This window comes from Ambystoma mexicanum, chromosome 7p, assembly GCF_040938575.1.
Source record: "Ambystoma mexicanum isolate Mex_15411 chromosome 7p, UKY_AmexF1_1, whole genome shotgun sequence".
In the NCBI taxonomy this organism is placed as follows: domain Eukaryota; kingdom Metazoa; phylum Chordata; class Amphibia; order Caudata; family Ambystomatidae; genus Ambystoma; species Ambystoma mexicanum.
The window spans coordinates 652,776,015-652,794,769 of NC_090939.1; the positions used below are offsets into that span (position 1 = coordinate 652,776,015).

General features: G+C 41.5%; 1 protein-coding gene across 1 annotated transcript in view; it reads right to left on the minus strand.

The window, feature by feature from the left end:
- Positions 1-2,457: 2,457 nt before the first annotated feature.
- Positions 2,458-18,755, minus strand: part of LONRF2 (LON peptidase N-terminal domain and ring finger 2) — an 882,740-nt gene continuing 866,442 nt past the window's right edge. Inside the window, exon 12 of the mRNA XM_069636696.1 lies at positions 2,458-11,576. Coding sequence (XP_069492797.1) covers positions 11,418-11,576 — 159 coding nt within the window. The 3' untranslated portion in view covers positions 2,458-11,417. The remainder of the gene's footprint in view (positions 11,577-18,755) is intronic.

An 18,755-nucleotide genomic window follows, 5' to 3' on the forward strand; every position in this document is an offset into this window, starting at 1 on the left:
CTGTGCCTTGGTTGCATTTTGAAAAGGACTATTCTTTCCCATATTCGGGCTTCGGTGGCGGAGGGCTCTATTGGCAGAGTCTACATGGAATCACTAGCCCTCACTAGTGCCTTCCACACAGTGCGTAGATACATACTCTGGGACAAGTTGATAAAGAGGGTGCCCCCACCATTCGTTAAATTGATATTCTTAGGTCATCATAACACATCTGTGAAGATCAGGCTGTCGAGAGATGGCGCTTTGTCTCAACCGATTAATACCACGTTTGGTTTGAGACAGGGATGTCTCCTTGCCCCTCTTTCAACACATTTATCAGATATAGACAACATATGGGAAAGTATAAATTACCATCCAACTTGTATTTTTTAAAATACATTGGGTGGCTTTTGCTGACGTATTATTATTCCTTCACTTGACTCTCGTTAGGCTTCAATGTAAGTTGACCGCTTTTACTAACTATGCAGTAGAGAATAATCTTACCATTAATGCTACTAAGACAAGAATAGCACATTTTTTCTAAAAAACATAAGTCTAAAGTGATGGGGTAGGGAGTGGGCAATGCTTGCTTTGCATTAACCTCCTAAATTAGATACTTGGGCTTCAATTTCTCATATAAGGAGCTTAGAAGGTAAAATCTAAATCTGTTATCGTTCAGCTCAAGAGACTTTAATTTAATGAGGGTACCATCTGGAAAAGGGGGTCAGGTCTTCCACTCTGCTTCCAAACTGTAATTCGTAATGATTTTGGGCTGGTATCTTTGGCGGCTAGAGTTTCCTGGTCTAAATTGTGCATATACTATAAGATGCGAGTTCCTCCCCCTAACTCTGTTTGAGTCCCTAGATGTTCTGCTTAATGATAAAAGTATTCCATCGTGAGAGACTAAGCCTGTAAAAATCAATTTAATGGAAACTCCTCATATAGTGAGGAGAAAACTCCGATTCCGATTAGTGCCCAACTGTAGATCAATTGCATGCCTATTCCTTGTACAAAGTGTATGGTCTCTTTCAGAGGAAGAGAAGGTTCCTTGTGATATATATATTCCTTCTTCCCGTTAAAACACGATCAGTCTATATGAGATTTAGAAGCTCTACTTCCGACCCTAGAAATGATGGGGGCTAGACTATTGATAAAGGAACTGTATAGAACATGTAGCTTGTGAAAGAAACCTAATTTTAAAGAAACCATAAAACACTTGATCTCGTTTTGTGAAGCAACAATTTTTTTAGGACCTGAGGACTTCGGAAGGCGATCATGCTCTTTGGGCAGACTTAATGGGGGCAACGGCATAGCAAAAGTGCTTCATCTCTATTGGATGATTTTAAATGGGTTTGAAATGTTCCATTATAAAAGGACATGTTTTAGAGGTGTCTTTTTTGTAAGTTACCTATTTAAAACAGTTTCTTTTCTTTTAACCGATTTACACTGTCTTTTTTCTATAATTTTTAGTTTTGATTTATACGATGTATGTGAAAGTTTAAAAGCTTATGCATCATTTTATACAGTAAAAAGGTTGATATTAAAACCAAAACACAAATGAGAAAACAGAAATTGGTTGCTTCTGCTGGCAATCCAACATAAGCATCACTGAGCTTGACAGAACCATTTTTGTTTTCCTCTTCCTTTTTTGTTTGCGTGGTGTGGATGTTTTGTGTTAAGTACTTTAAGGATAGGTATCTTTTGAAATGGCTATTCCCCCTTAGTCATGGCACTAAGGGTTTTATTTGGTTTATTTAAAAGTGATATGAGAATGCCCTCCCAATGCAACACAAATTAAATGGTGCACTATATGTCCATTTGACCAGTTGCCTTGCCACAAAGGGCACTACTTGCTTTTCGAAATGCATTTCATATTCGGCTATCCTCCCGATTCAGCACTGAATGTTGCCCGTTAACATTTAATGTCTGTTGGAAGCATTTTATTAGTAAACCTTTATTATGGCTCAGTATGTAAAAAGCTGAGCTATAAAGTCCATATTACATAGAATGCCTTCAACAGACTTATGATGGCATTATTCAGGTAGCTGAGGGTGGATGTGACATACGTTGGACGACCTGGACATGTGGGGCTTTATTTTGCATATGGTGAATATGGATGGCAGGCTAACGATGGCATTATTGGGGCACTGTATCTGAATTATGCATACGACAGCAGCACCTGCAATGATTTATCTTATATATGAGTTCCCAGGCATATAAAGGCGCTTTCGGAGCAGTACTGTTGGGTTTAGCACAAGATGACAGCACCATATTAGTGACTTACCAAGTTATAAGTGAAAACATATTGCATTTGGCAATTATATTTTTAACCTTTCATCTGGTATTTTGGCGCAGCCCTGAAGAAATTCAGCCCATCCCTTTTCACAACACAAAGAATCAATTTAGAATAAAGGAATACACTTTAATCCGTATCACTGGATTAATTAGAAGAATAAAATAATAATAATAGGTACTCACAGGTAGGTTTGATTTGTTTTATTCCAAACAGCAGAAATTAAATACACACTTGAAATGATTACAAATATACATGGAAGTAAATGCAGCATGTTTGTAACATTTGGCATTGCAGACAGACCAAGAATGCCAAACCAAATATGACACTGTGAATCAGTCTTATAATGTGTTTATAAATAGAATGGAAGTGATGATAATCCATCATTGTTACAATCAAGGGGTTTTCAGTCCTTATGATAAAACAAGTCCTTAAAACTGCTCCTACGCCGACCATGTAAAGAATTTTATTTTCACTTGTTCAGAAAATAGGAATGGAAGAACCAGCTTGCAACGTTTACCTGTTCCACTCATTTCAGAATTGAAAAATTAAGGCTCTGCAAAATCCCAGTGTCATCCATACAAAAGCTATATTGCTGAGGAACTATATACTTTTTGTAACCACCAAGAATAATTTAAATATTCCAAGAACAAACGTGAAGAGCCTTGAGATTTTCACTTTGCAATTATTTTCACATACAGATAATGGACACTTTCTTGATTCGAGGCAGTGGCAAATACACCCTGACCAAGATGTTGAATAAAAAAAAGCAGGTTTAAAAAAGAGCCAAGCAGTAACAATTGTCCATATTTTGTTAGTGATAGGGCATGCTGTTGTAGTATTTCCTTCAAGTTGTTCTTGCAATCTTCACTAGCTTACTACCCAAATATAAACATTACCCACGCAGAGGCCTGAAGGCTGAACTAGACTTTCTGCAAGACACACCCATACGTGTTCAGAAACAGCACAGATGCGAGAAAACATGTCCACTAAATACATACAACACCATAAGACACATTATGGCCTGCACAGGGATTTCCTCCCACCATTATCACTTATCTGGTATGTATTTTTCTAACAGGACAACTCGAGAAAAGAAAGGACAATTAATTACTTTCATGGAAGACTGTTACATTTGACTAGCACCGTCCATTACATCGTCCTCCAATCACATCCACTTACTGTTGGGTATTGCACTTTGGTAGCTGAAATAAGCAAAGAGTTAGCCGAAGCTGCATGGCCTATTGAGGAAAAGACAGTAAACTAGAGAAACTGGAAGCCATGAACAGATAGGGCCTCCCCTCAACCCCACGAGTCAACACCTCCCCCCAGTCCATCTATTCCCAAACACCAAAATGAAGTTTCTGATTGAGGATTAGGAAAATAGTGCCATGCCTTCCCCCAATTTTAGGTAACTTTGAACAACATTGCTGACCAGAGGGCAAGGAACAAACACTATCAGTCGTGAAAGAAAGATAGACAAGCAATAGATGATTAACAAGGGTCTCAAATCATGCAGATATTGGTTATCTCCATAACACTGGAAGACCTAATATGGAAAGGCAGAACTGCTATACTGTGCTAGAATCATATCCCTCCAAGCCCTTCTGCCACACAGCACCTTATGCTACAAGAGAAAGGCTCTAAACTGCTTCGTTGCAAACTCTGTTCTGCAGAATTCTGTCAGCGAACGTCCACTGACCAGAAACAAAACTTTAAATCTCCATTTTAGCTAGAATCTGTTCTTCGGGAGGAAAAAAAATCAAGCAGGGAAAAAAGTAAATATGGGGAAGTTGCACTGTACAAATGCGAAAATAATGTGTACGGCCCCGTTAGGTCATCAGTTTAAATCTGTCCAAGGGAAGCAACAGTGACAAAATGTTTATTCTGGTGGTGGCTATCAAAGTTAGTTGAGGACTCCAGCCATTTCACATTAGACAGGGGTGTGTGAGCAACATTTGGATACACAGTTGCTAGGGCCAGGACAAACTAATATGATAGTTTAAAATAAGCCATTCCATTAATTTCAGTGTTCTCTCCTGAGCGCTTGTGGTCAGGCCCCTCAAATAATTCGGAGATTATTTGTGCATGCACTACATGTGAGCAAATACAATAAAAAGCGTTTCCTAATTTACGCATTGTGATTTGCCTATTTCTCTCCATGCATGTGGTTGTTCCCCGAGGAACTGAATTCACTGGGCATTCGGCTATTTTCTAAACACAAGACTAGCTCACAAAACTGTTACCAAAACCAAAGAAGCATCATTTTTCCACCCACATAGCATAGTTATCCCATAGATTATTGCCCTTTATACCCGAAGACACTGTAAAGATAAATGTAAAAGAAAGAAAACTGCTAAACTTGCTAAATAAATAGAGCTCTGCTGATAAGACCAGGAGATGAAGTATAGGAATAAGAATACATATAGCATAACTATCCCAAATGTCTCTTAATTGTGCCTTTATAAAACCAGAATAACCACTTTAGGTAACGTGTGGTGGAAGGATCCTGGCAATCTTGCCACAAATGCCTTGAATTGGACCACTATGATGGAAAACATCTACTTTAACTTCCTTATACCGTAATACCCTAGATGACTTTACTATATAATGTAACATTTATGTTTGCATGCTTTTTTTTGTTCGAGGTTCTTCATGACGGCTAAAAAAAAAAAAAAAAGACAAGCGCTGCTTGAATGGACATGGAAACGTCCCCTGCAGCAGCCGTTGCAAAGAAATTTAAAGAGCAGGAGCAAAATTCACCCCGGTCAATAAATCGCAACCAAGTTAGGGAACAGAACAACCTCACAGTGACCACATCAATAGCACAAACCAATATGTTGGGGCAGCCACTTATCAAATAGTGATACAAAAGTTGAGTGGCGACTGCCAGTAATTTCATGGCCAGACTTAACCTGCTTGATGAATTAATAGTCAATTTCAAATAGCGGAAATGCCTTTTAAGAACACATTCTAGACTATCCAGTTCAGTAATGGGAATACAAATAAATACAGACACAAGTCTTAACGAACAGGCATCTTTGCACGGGGCATGTTGTACTATGTGACTAAGAACTTGTCATCAACTACAATACAACCCACTCGTTTACTATAGGATTACCAGGCCTGATGGCAGAGATCTAAAAATTGTTAATTTTTGCATGTTTGAATGACACAATGGCACCCTCTGGGAAAGCTATAAACGCAGGACTACTAGATAGCGAACAATGTGGTTTTCCAACATGGGCCCTTAACAGTCATACGTAGTTGTGGTTACATTGGCATTTATACACTTTAGGTAGCACACATGAAGGCTTCAATTAGTTCAGTCTACTGCATTATCTTCAGTTTAGTTGTTCGGATCATTGCAGGGGGAAAGGAGCTCTGAGCATGATTGGTCAAGACAGAGCTCAAGGTTTTGATTTTTGTTCGAAGAATATTATGTTTTGCCATGAATGATATTTTTTACGTTGTAGCACAGACAATGTGTTATCTAAGGCCTTTATGCGAAGTCGTTTTGCTCTGTACTGGACTGGACAGTACTGAAAAAAGTGACAATAGAAGAGCTGCACTGCACATGGGGAGACAATGACTGAGGTGGGTTAGTTAAATGTACACGTTGCTCACGTGATGAAGTTACAGAAGCAAACAGTTAAAAGGTCGGCTGATAAAAAGAAATCTGACAGATTAGCCAGATGAAGTAATCACATCCATGAAGAATCACCCTCTAGGAATGGGAAGATTACAGCAATCTGAGCCGCACTACATATGCTCCACTCAATGGTGGTGGTCTCTAAAGAATTAAACGTCAGAAAAAGGATCAAACCTCATCTGCAAAAACTGGCCATCTATAAATCACAGACATTGCATTTGTTTTCTTCTGCCAAGTTTGAAAATAGATACAAATGAAACCGGTGTCCTCAATGATAGTAGACTGCCTGGAGTCAACTGACTTGCCCGAGTAGGTATGCCAGAGTGCTGGCCTTAAAATGGCAGTTCACTAGAGATCTGCAGCAGACAGATTTTCTAAATGTGAATCCTCATATTATACTTCACTGGCTGAAACCATGAAGTGGGCCCTGTAGGCAGCAGTTTCTGTTCCTTTAACGATATCCTTGCTGACCCTTGTGTGGAGTGCTGCCGGTAGATTTGGAACATTATCTGCTATGCTGCCTGTCGGGGGTGCAGGTGACAGATCACTGTGGGAGAACAAGGACCCGCCCCCTTTCTTTGGGCAGTGGCTATGGACCATCTCCTGAAACCAGTCTTCAGCAACTGCACTTACTCTTCACTACAGCGCAATAGTCCTGCCTCTGGCCCAGGGTGTGGGGAGTGGTGCCGAGGACTGGCCTTTGTGCTCTTTGTGAAAGCTCTGGTTGGCAATGGAGCTGCAGTGGCCACTACTGGTGTCCTCTGGACAGGTGGCACTGGATACTTCTGCTCGTCTGTTAAACCAAGGGCTTTGCTGATGCCCTACCAGTGCCTAGTTGCAGAGCATTGGTGGCTGAGAAACTTACCGCTCTCTAGTTGGCAAGGAGAGGTCAGGGAAGGTCTTGATCAATCTCACGACATGGAATTGCTCAGCCATCCTATTAAAACCACAGAGAAGCTTAGCTATTTAGCCAGACAAAAAATGAACATAGCATTTTTGCAGGAGATGCACTTGATGATGCAAGCTGGCCTAGACAACATTCTGCTTGTTTGGCTCAAAGGGCCAACTAGGGAAAGCACCAAACAGGACTACCGCCGAAGGTGAGGCTAAAGCTACGATTGAGGGATTTTTTGAGTGGCCCTGTTGGCCTACGGCTATCCTCAGAGTCTCAGAAGGCTTTGCGAGAGCGTTAACACCTCTTTAGTTAGCAATATATAATACAGCATTGTGAAGGGCAGCTACAGGCAGACTACTGAGGAGGTCCAGCTTGAGCTCTTACTGTAACCAGGAAAGTTGGAAAAGATGAGTGGGCCATGCCAACCCACCTCATTGATCAACATGTGCAACAAAATACAGGACAAGATTGTGGTGCAAAGACTCCCATCCATGACGTTGAAGATGTCCTCCCAGACAAAGCAGGGTTTAATCATAGTTGCTCAGCCTGATAATCACAGGATGTAGGACAGAGTTCATCATCTTGACTTCAAAGCGATAGGGATGAGGCTGGATGCACAGAAGACATACAACTCTGCTGAATGGCCGTTTTGGTTTGAAGTGTGACAGACGTTGGGGACTGGAAGTTCATTTTTTTTCCACTGGGCGAGGTGTTGTACTCTGCCTGACTGCAAATGTACACTTGAATGGTTTGGAGCAGGGTCATAGTTGATAGAAATAGGAGGCATGCTAGGGGTGTCCCCACAGCTTGCCACTCTGGTGAAACCCCTCGACACACTTCTACGGAGTTTTGTCACTATGCTGATGAGATCAGATTATGTACAAGATCTAATTCAGAAGGCACCCACCATTATGGCAGGGTTGGAAGATTTGAGGGTATACACGTTTCTCAATAAACAGACTCATGTCTGAGGTTTTTCCTCTGAGAGCTGCCACTGAATTTGCTGGAAGAGGTCTCAAATCGTGAGAGAATAATTTTCGATACAAGGGAGTGGAGGTGTGTTGATATGGAAGATATGGAACGCCTACAAAATTGACATTTCTCAAGTGCTATGAACAGGGTGAAAGTGCAGGTAGAATGATGGGTGAAACTACTGCTCTTAATGATGGGCATGTACTTAATAAGAGGGTGATGTTGCCCAGTACATGTCTCTTGCATAATATTCAGCCTGTTATTCCTAATTCCTTCCTCATTGACTGACAGTTTGTTGATTATTAGTAGACCGTGTGGGCTGCAGCAGGCCTGAGTTGGGTGGGAGACTATGGTGCTGCTGTAGTCCAATGGGGGACTGGAGGTCCCCAACCTTGAGGTGCACTACCAGGCAACTAAGGCTCAATAAATCCTACATGGTTTGCGGAACAGTCCTCCTTGAGCAGATACTGGTGGCCTCAGCTAACTCACATTTGATGGGGCTTGCAAAGGTGCACATATATTCCAACACCGGCCATGTGCTGGCCTGTGCCATAAGGGCAAGTGTTGTACTTGCTTGGATGGGTAGGCTGCAGTTCCCTTATTACGAGTAGCTGCCCATTGGAAGGATCGTCAAACGAAAAGGATCTGTTCCTTGATTATTAAGAAAACCGGTAACCATGGTTACCGATCAGTTTATAAGGGGAGACTCGTCGTTCTATGTGTTTAGAAGGGTAGTGGCACATCGTTACACTTAGGAACTCATGAGTAATATGGCCTGCGTTTCCCATGCAGCCAAAGGTTTATGGTTATCGGGAGCTTTTGGTGGCTGTGAGGGCAAAATGTGTTCCTGCTTGTGTGCGACTAATAGCTTCAGATGCGGCTTGGGCTCTAAAAGTTGGGGAAAAATGGGTTTGACAACTTCATGAAACCTTTAATGAAAAAAGTGTTTGTGTGTGGTAACGAACCAGGGCTTATCAAGGCGCTATAAGCATAGAGTGCTCCATTATTCAATTTTACCACTATGCCGTTCATGCACCTGGTAGCTCATACAGAATTGTTCCAAAGGAGCTCGCAATACAGGGGGCAGATTTCCTTCCTCTAGCCTGCCTATGTCCCCTGATAAAGTCCTTTTGGTGATCAGTGTGTGAACAGTTGGCTCCCTTCCCTATGCTCAGTTTATTGAGCTTTAGTAGAATTTTACAGAGGTCATACAGGAGGATTTGTGGTTCTTGCATTATTGCGTGTCAAAAGAGGAGTAGCCGTCTTGTGAAACAAAGATCCCTGCGCAGAGCTCAAGTCTTAGCCATTTGTCACATGAGGGAGGTATTCACACGGAGCTGATTGAGTCCTCTCTGGGGCCAAGTACAAATAGTATGTACTAAACACTTCAACTCCTTCCAGAGAAAAGGGTGACCGCCAAAGTCTCCATGCCTGCTTTCTCCCCTTGAGATAAAGGTTTAGTGGGATTATCAAGGAATGGATATGGAGCCCGGGGCATCCTTCTGATCTTGCTTAGGATTGCCATTGGAGGAACTGTCTGTGGTTAATTCTGTGGGCAATAATTTCTGATTAGATTGATGAATGTGTACTCTCGTTAAGTCTATGAAATCTAGTAAACAAAGATCTACAAAAATGGCTCTACCTAACGTAAGTGTGTAGGTCTTGATAGTAAAATGTCCCTATTCTGACATGGAAATAGGGGCGAGAGACCGTCATATCTATTTTAAGGTGAAGCACTGGGTCTAAAGTCTCCAAACTGAAATTTTAAGACTAAATAAGTGAAATAACTCCTCAAAGGGATACTTAACGAGAAGCAAGACAAGTTCAGGTGCCAGCCATAATTTAAGGACAAGAGTGTGGACGCTCTAGAGATTCTTGGGAGTAAGTGCCCTTAAGCAGTACTTTGCTGGAGGAGAGCAATGAGACTAACAAAGAACCCAATTAGTCCATCTGATCGGATATCCAGACAACATCATTTCTTCTGACAATCTGGGTGGCATTCATAATAAAGGAACTAAAGCTGGGCTCATCTATAAGCAGAATAGCCAAATGCAGTTGGGTTTCCATGCCAAAAGCCGACAGGCCACACCACACGTGCTTACAAGTTTTGCTTGGCCTAGCTGTGAAGAAGTCAAAGAAAAAGTGCTGTGTGTTTATCTACCAGATGCGACTCTTCAGGACAGATCTAATGCAAGGCTCTTAAGGGCAATTCCAAGTACAATGCATTATCCCACTGAGGCAAAACAAAACGCCACACACTCGGCTACAGTAAAAGACTTCCCAGCCAACTTCAAAAAGTAATGTCAACTTGGATAATTTACCCAACAAGCTACATTTGATTTAGAGGATTTCCAGACTACTGCACATTTCTTTATATTGATGGGGTTTGCGCCTATCCGCGCATTAGGCAAGTAACTTGAAGAGAAGTGCAATGTTTTCATATTAATAAGTCATGTCCGAAGATTTTGCATGAGTTATTGTTTCTTTTCGAATTCCAAAAGGCTATAATTGATGGGCAGTGTAATTTTATAATCCAAAGCGTGCTCAATGTCCACTAACAATCCAAAATACTATACCATAGTGAATTTGAGGCGTTTGTGATTGCTGCAATGATACAGATCTACTTTTTAAGTTTGAAATGTGAAGCAATGCATAGGTGTGCCTAATTTAAGCAAACAGAACAAAAACTCAAACTTGTATCATGTTGTGCCTCTATGTTCGATGACACTACATTGCTGCTTCCTTACAACTGCAGAGGCTACTTGCATAGAAAATAACTCAATCCAACAATAAATAGCCCTCTCCCCCTTGCGTCGAGCCCCAGCACCCCCGTCATACAATTGACAGACTCGTCATTTCACAATTAGCATCGACCAGAATGTTAGCAACCTACAGCAGGTGCGGGGTTGCCCTTGAAAATCATTTAAACGTGCATCGCTGAGGCGGAAATGTCGAGCTTTTGAAGCGTAGCCAGATTTCCGACCTTGTTACCTTACTCACAATTAACTGCAGAATGAACATAGGAAATGGAAATGCATGTTCCCTTTTCATGCTCCTTCATTTCCAGTGCAATGCTGTTGGAGGATCAGTAAAACGTGTGTGTCCCGTAAATAAACAGCGCAGGTCAGCTCATCGGCGTAGATTCACGTTTTCCCAGAAGGATTACATAATACCAGTTTCAGATTTTATCCCAGTGCGCAATTTGCAGAGGAAGCGTTAAAACGCAGCAATTTTATCAGCAGCATCACAGTTGGTGAAGGTCTTCGTTTCAATCCCCAGCTGCATACATTGGGATCTGGGGTGTCCGCTGTTCGTCGCCTCTCTCAAAGCTCTTGAAAGCAGAGTTTCCACTTCCAGTCTATGCGATTTTACGGATGGACACAAGGAACAGAGACGTGGAAGCGGCTCTGCTTTCTCTGGCATGGTAGGTAGGCACAGAGTGTTCTGGTCTGCAGGCTCCCGGGACAGGCCAGCACTCAAATCCATGAGCCACAACTACATTGACCAGGTCGAAAGGTTGCTGGTTATCGCCACATGGTAGTCCTGTCAAACAGAGGAGTAATGTGTTGTCAAAGTGTTTCTCAGTGCAGAGAAAAATCTCAAGTCCGTGTTCTGCTTTGAAGGCCCCGTTATCTCGGCCTCTTGCGCATGACGAATAATAACACCCGCCTGATGGCGCAAAGACGCTCTTTCAGGGACGTCATTGCAAGTATTGTCAGCTGGGCCTTGCTCTCTAGAGGTAGCACTGCTAGCAGCCACCAACACCAGGGCGGTCCACTGGGGTTACTCTGTGGAAGAAAGAAAGGCACGTTTACAATGATGGCGAGTGTTGAGCAACCTTACATTTTCCCAAGCTGTCTTTCCTTTCAAACCTTACACTTGCATATTAACAGTAGATTCGCTTTGCTGAAGAGCATTATTTAATCCCCACAAATTAAACATTCTTGATCTCTTCCTTGAAGAAAAAAAACTCAAACATTTCAAATGGTATCTTAACAATGGGGCCTTGCAGGCAGGCGGTCGCCAAATGGGAATATTTACGTTTTCAGATTAAAAAAAAGCATTATAAAAAGATCAAAATGAAAGATATGACTCCTCGTGTTATAGTTTTTGCCGCACAAATGGGAAGACTGAATCACATGCATGGGAAATGTTCCTTAAAATCCATTATGAAGTTTTACAAATAAAAAATGATTCCCGCTTTGCTATATGCAGCAGAATCCTCGTTTTCTGTGGACGAAGCACATTATGGACAACCTCTCGTTTCAATGCAGAGTATAGTGGAATGGAAGATTCTGTCACTTTGTATGAAAATACTGCTACCTACTCCTAATTCCTTATTTTTCGATTTGTTTGATTTAACTCTGCAATGCTCCGATCTAGTTTTAAAAGCTGGTCGGTCCTTGCATTGCACAGAACTATTGAGGCAAATGCATTCTACAACAGAACAGCTAATAGCACAACCTCACATCATAAAACAAATTATGGCTACATGACTCGATTAAAACTACTGAGGGACAAATAAATACAAGTTGTATTGCCAGACGCATTATGAAAATACAAATAAATCAACTGCCCAATGATAGTAATTGGAGAGGTTTCTTGATGACAATGAGATTCTATCCTTTACCAACCATGGAAATTCTTGGTGTCAGAAATAACGGGATTTCTTCTCCTAGAGGCTGCCGTTTTTGTGGGAAAGAAGAGAAATTGAAGATATTAAGACATGTGTGAAATGTCCCGATCTGCTGTCGACAAGGGAACAATACTTCTCTAAATTTGGACAGAACACTGATAGTTTGCACACCAACATTTTTTGGACTAGAATTTTAAATGGAACTCACCTCCCTTACCATACCTGCTATTTCATATATACAAAGAATTTTAGGAGGCAGTGGAGAGTTTTAAACCTTTTTTTAAGAATGAAACGGATTACTGATTGTTTTGTTTGCATTATTTAATCCTACTGTATTTATATGTGTATTGTGTTAGGTTAGTTATTGGAAAATACTGTATGTTTTGTCATTTATTTTTGTAAGTTTCTGTATTTCTTTGTGAAGGTTTATATTAATAGTATACAACTTTTTTTTTTTTTTTTTTTTTAAAAAGAATACTTTAGCAGCTAAGTGCTAGCCGTGGATGGCGAGGAAGGATCGATGTTCCTTTCCCATTGTGAGTTAACAAGGCCCAGCCACTTCCTTTTCTCCCTCTCTCCACCAATATACTGTGCAACGCCATGGAGTTACCAAGACGGGGATTGGATGCCACTGCTGCCTCATGCAAGACAGGTCTTTTCACCTTGTCAACCCGATTGTTTTGGCTTACTTTGGTAACTTAACATGTATTTGTTGCGCGTCTGCGCCAGAACAAGTAATTAACACAACACATTACATTACTTAGTTGGATCTATGTGATATTGCGACGGCCGAAAATGCCGACTTTTAACCCTCTACACCACATGTATATGCGGGGGGAGAACCCCTGCCGCCCCCCATATTAATATTATACTCTAACCCCCCCACATATATATGTGGTATAAGGGGGGTTAAAAAAAAGTCGGCATTTTCGGCCGTCGCAATTCCCAGGTCGACATTTTTGTACGATTCCTATTAGTTTACTTTAATAGTAAAATGAGTTAGTATGCCCTTTAGTTTGCAGTCTTGTAAAAGAATACGATATATGTCAATTGTTGTATCCGCAATTATTAAAAGGGCCAGATCAGGAGCACACCGCAATTACGCACGCCACTCAATGTAAAATGCTGGTAAGAACCTAATTAAAAGCCTTCCAAAGATGCATGCACAAAATCAGTGCATAACACCTGTTGGCGGACAATGGTTAAGGCAAATCAAAAAACACAATAAGCCGGTTATGAAGATACAATTGCCCTATATGGTCTTCCTTTAAATGAAGGCATGGGCAATAAATAGGCACAATGACTGTCTGACTCACTCAATATACCATTTACCTTCACGCGATAAGGAAGTGTTTAAAATCTATTTTCAAGGTGTCAGGCCCACAGACTAAGGCCTGAAAACTGGACATTTAAGGCAATGCATCTGTATGTGCCTCCACTTTAAAGTGACAGTTACGTGCATATATTTCCGTTTTTAAAGATTGATGTAATGAACGGCAACAGACTTAAATTTCTAAATAAGCCCTCACAAGTTGGCTTCCATGGGAAGCATTGTATCCCTTCAAGTCCTCCGTAAAGGTCAGGGACGTGTGGCTGTGCTGACAAAGCATCATTAATAACCTGCACTGCAAGAAATGCAGTTTTCAACTAAATTTAACTGAAGAGAACTCCGTTCCCAAATAATATATAAAATGCGACTTTAAAATAATGTTACCCTCGTCCCTCCTTTTTCTTTCTCTTTCCTTCTATCGATCCATCTCTTCTCTTCCACTTTCCTACTTATTTTTTCCTCTCTCCTCTTCCAAAAAACTATGGATATTCAGTCTTTGGAGTCTTATGTGAATGGTCACTATGACAGTGTCGGAGCCAAATGAAACATGTGCATACTTCAGGTGCTGGAGGATTCCGTGGCAAAGGTGGCGTGGTCGAAAAACAACCCACCATGTCCCACCAGCAGTCTACCCTCTGATCAGCGTGAATTATTCAAAATCACAGCTTGCAGCAGACATGTGTTTCGACCATAGGTCGTTCTCAAGGCTGCCATTATAGACAAATATTATGTAGATTACATCATCACCTGAAACCATATTATAGAAACGTAGCAAAAATATGATTAAATACACAAAACAGATTGTCATTGCATACCATATAAACGTGTGGCCATCAGGGTTGGCGAAACAAAAACAGAAAACACCGGAGAGCGGTTCAGACATTTTATTTAGAAGACAAAACAATGCATAGCTGGAACGATAGTTGTGTTATTTTACTGTATCACCAATCTTTGGAAAGATGAACATTCTGAAAGGCTTCAATAGAACATTGATATCTATAGGTTGTGTAATATCATACACGACATAATGTGTTAAAAGTTGCCATTCCCTTGCACACCATACAACCATCACATTTAGGGCGGTTGTTTATCCAGCTCTTGGTTAGCCTCTGTTGTTCAATTTGCCCATAATTGGATTAAGTGGTAATAGTGATTGAATAGATGGTTGACAGTTTAAGGTGTCAGGTAAAGTGCTTGTGCTGTGTCGTGTGGCGTTTCTCTCAAGAGTTATTAGAAGAATTGAAACGGCTGTGAGAGCGGAGTCTCCCCATTCTATAGTTTAGTGAAAGTTGGGTGGCAGAGAAATTGGCCAATGAGATAAGTTGTCTTCAACATGCTGACTCACCTAAAATGATGCGCTTGACATTTCTGAGCATCACAAAATAATAAGATTGTAGTTAATAATGGGTCAGGTTAAGGTTTAAATAGTAGTCAAATGTGGAAGCGTTTCGCTACGTGGTGCGGTCTCAGAAGATAACCCCTTTGGGGGTAATGGCCCCACAGATCCTGCCGTACTTGCTAAGGCCGGACTGGCGCACTCTTCCGCCAAGGTACATCTGGCGGCTATCACCTGCTACACTAGGTCATCAGGAAGATCTTCACACAGGTTCACCGACTTGGCAAGGAGTTTCTCAAATGACTTCAGATATTTCCTGCCGCTGAAGGCACCTGCCCCGGCGTGGGAACTCAACATGGTTCTGACAAAGCTCAAGGGGTCCCCCCCTTTAAGCCTCTGCATCAGGCCTCGGTCAAGTTTCTCGCGTTGAAAACTGCTTTCCTTGTGGCCATTACCTCTGTCAGAAGGGCATTTGAGATAGAGGCCCTGCCCTGCAAGCAACCATACTTGACTTTCCATGAATCGAGGGTGGGGCTGCGTATGTGTCCCCCCCGTCATGCCCAAGGCTCTGTCGGAATTACACCTCAATGAGCCTTTGGTGTTGCCGTTTTTTTTCTTGGTCATACTGCCACTTTACGTGCTTACCAAATCTGACTATTGCTGCCAGAGGAAGCGCTTAGGGAGAGGACTGTCATTGGATGGGGACAGTATGACCCAGAGCACACTGATTGGTTTAAAGGAGAAATACAGTTATTGTATTTCTGGCACCAAGAAACTACCACATTTGGCAGATGTTGCACCAGCAAATATCCAGTTACATCACATCTCAACTAATGAATTGTGTTTTAGTTGCACTCTCTGAATTGGTACAGGAAAATAATCCTATCTTACGAAATTTAAAAATCATTGAAGGCAGAAGTGTAGAGGCAGCTGCAGATACGCGCTTGTTAACCCACAATTTGTGGCACAGAATAACAGGATGGTATATACAATTTATAAGAGCTATGTTTACCTTTTTATATGGCGTTTTAGGAAGGGAACCAGCCGAATTGACATCCTGCGTGGTACCCGGGGTAGGCAGACAAGACACAGAGAGAAAATGAACCACTAAGTCGACCTACCAACCCTTCAGCCCTCACCATCCCTTTCCTTCGATTGATTTTGCTGATTACTTCACTAACTAAGTCTATTACATACACTCAGTATTCCCGTCTTATCCACCTACTCCCTCTCTTTCACAGCCCCACTGCTGCCCCATTACTGACTCCAAACGTATAAACGGTCTACCTGGCCAACACTGGTTCAAACACTGTACATATCAGCCTGCTCGAAATTCCGATCATGCGTTGGATTCTTCTCGATACACTAGTTCCAAATACATTAAAATTGATGAGTCGAACCCGCTGCTGCCAGCCCATTTCTAAACCACTCATAGTTCTTAGAACTATTACATCATTTGAGGAAGTGTTTTGGGCAAGTGCACTTTGCTGTTCTTGCAGACGTGCTGCTGCTGGAGAAGAAGGGTATTTTAGCCATATATTCGGGCTCTACAATTGGCTCTGCCCTCTGAGCCCGGAAATCACTACTTAAAGCATAGCTTACGCGTATTTGAGCAAGTGCTGTTTGCTGCTCTTGCTGCCATTCTGCTGCTGCAGAAGAAGGGTAAATGAACTGGAGACAGGCTGTTGACTTTTAAAATATATTGAACTAATGTTGCATCAGTTATATAGTTCAAGTATATTTATACTATATCATTTATCTTCAATTGGCTGTGCCCTATGACCCGGAAATGACTACTTAAAGCATAGCCCACGTGCAATTTGCACACGCGCATTTGAGGAAGTGCTTTGGGCAAGTGCTGTTTGCTGTTCACTGGCTCGTTGGGCCATTAGCCGTGGCAGCAAAATTTAGGCGCATTTAACTGTATATGGCTCATTGTCAACGAAAGACTATATGAGAGAAAGTTGTTTTTGGTGAGTTAATTCTATATGTGTAGAACGTTTCATGCACAATCTGCGTACATTGTGTGCATTACCGAGAGAGCAGTAAGATTCTTTAGCACTGTGCGATTGATTGATCTGGTTCCTTGTGTCACAGTTTGCTTCGGGCAGCGTTGTCATCACGGTTGTTACCACGGCTGCAACTCTGGTTGATGGATGTGGAAATACTAGTTGAAAGGACAACTGATATTGATAAGTGTCATTAACGCTACCAACAAAGGTGTTCCATCTGTCCGACCTCCCCTTGAACAGAAGCTACTGTGCCGGTGTCGCAGGATTTGTCCACCTAAAATCATCACTAAATCTGTGCCTCTATCCAAAACTAGAAAAATGATGACATTTCTTCTGTAAGTGAATGGAGCAGGATTGATGAGGAAAATGCAGTGAAAGATGTTAGCAGATTTAAATCGATCACTGTGCTGTTTAGGCACTAAGTTGATTGACAATGTTATCAGTTCCTGCCAAGTTTACTGCTGTGTCTACTGTAGGTGAGAGTGATAAACTATATGCAAGATGGTTCACCAATCGAATTTGGGGAATACCCCCCCAAAGAACCAAAAATAGCGTGCAAAAGTCACGTTCATCAGGAATCTATGAACAAGAAATTCCCTGTCACTGCCATGATTAATGAGATGGCTGTCTGCAGTCCAGCCCATTTTTCTGAGTTTGCCAATGAAATTAATATTTGCAGAGTTGAATCTGAGGTGGAGTACATGAGGGAGATAATGAACCTCACGTCCACAACATGTCCGATGGATATTGACCCTCACGTTTTTTTAAACCAGGACTTGCTGACACACTTGGTAGTGACAATCAGCAATTGGTAAATGAAGTTCCATTAGAAAGTGGGAAAAAATAGGCCAGGTATGTCAGATTATTTATGCACATATCAATACCACACATGTCCAACAATAGCGATAGTGATATTATAATTAGGGTTTTTGAGACTTTCCTCTCTACCCTGGTTGACAAGTGTGATAGGTTGGAAAATAAATTAGACATTCAGTTCGTTCTCCTGCATAAGAGTATTAATCACGCTCGAAAAACGTTGAGAGCAAGGTACTAGTACTGATGCAATAACTAATATAATACCCATGAGGATCAATACCATAGAGAACCAAACGATACAAGTAAACTGTACTGACAAGGTGGCCGATATACCAATAGGAGAACCGAATAGACTTAAAAGTAAAGTGACATCACAAGCCTTTATGTATGCAAAACTACCTAAAGTGTATACAAATGTGTGTATTGTACGTGAAAAAGCTACAATTGGAAATATTGTGAATTTGGATCCGTCTAATGCAGATAACCTACTGGCTACCACGCCAAAAGTAATGGTGGCAAAAGATAAATGTGGTGGTGGTGTTGGTGTGTCTCAGGGTAATGTGGTTGATGCTGCTTGCCTGCCTGTAAGAGATTGTGTCTTGCCATCTTGATCAACTACTACCACTACCATGGCCGCAGATAAAAATGAGGAGAGTGAAATACGAGTAATGAGTACTGCCACACAAACAGGTGCAAATAGACAATCCAAATTATCTGAGATTTGGGCTGAAAAGACAAGTAAATAATAGAACGTCAGTAATAAACATGCTGACAATAGAGATGAATTCAGTGCTCTGCAACTGCAGCCCATGTCATCAGTAGAACATTTACCACCAC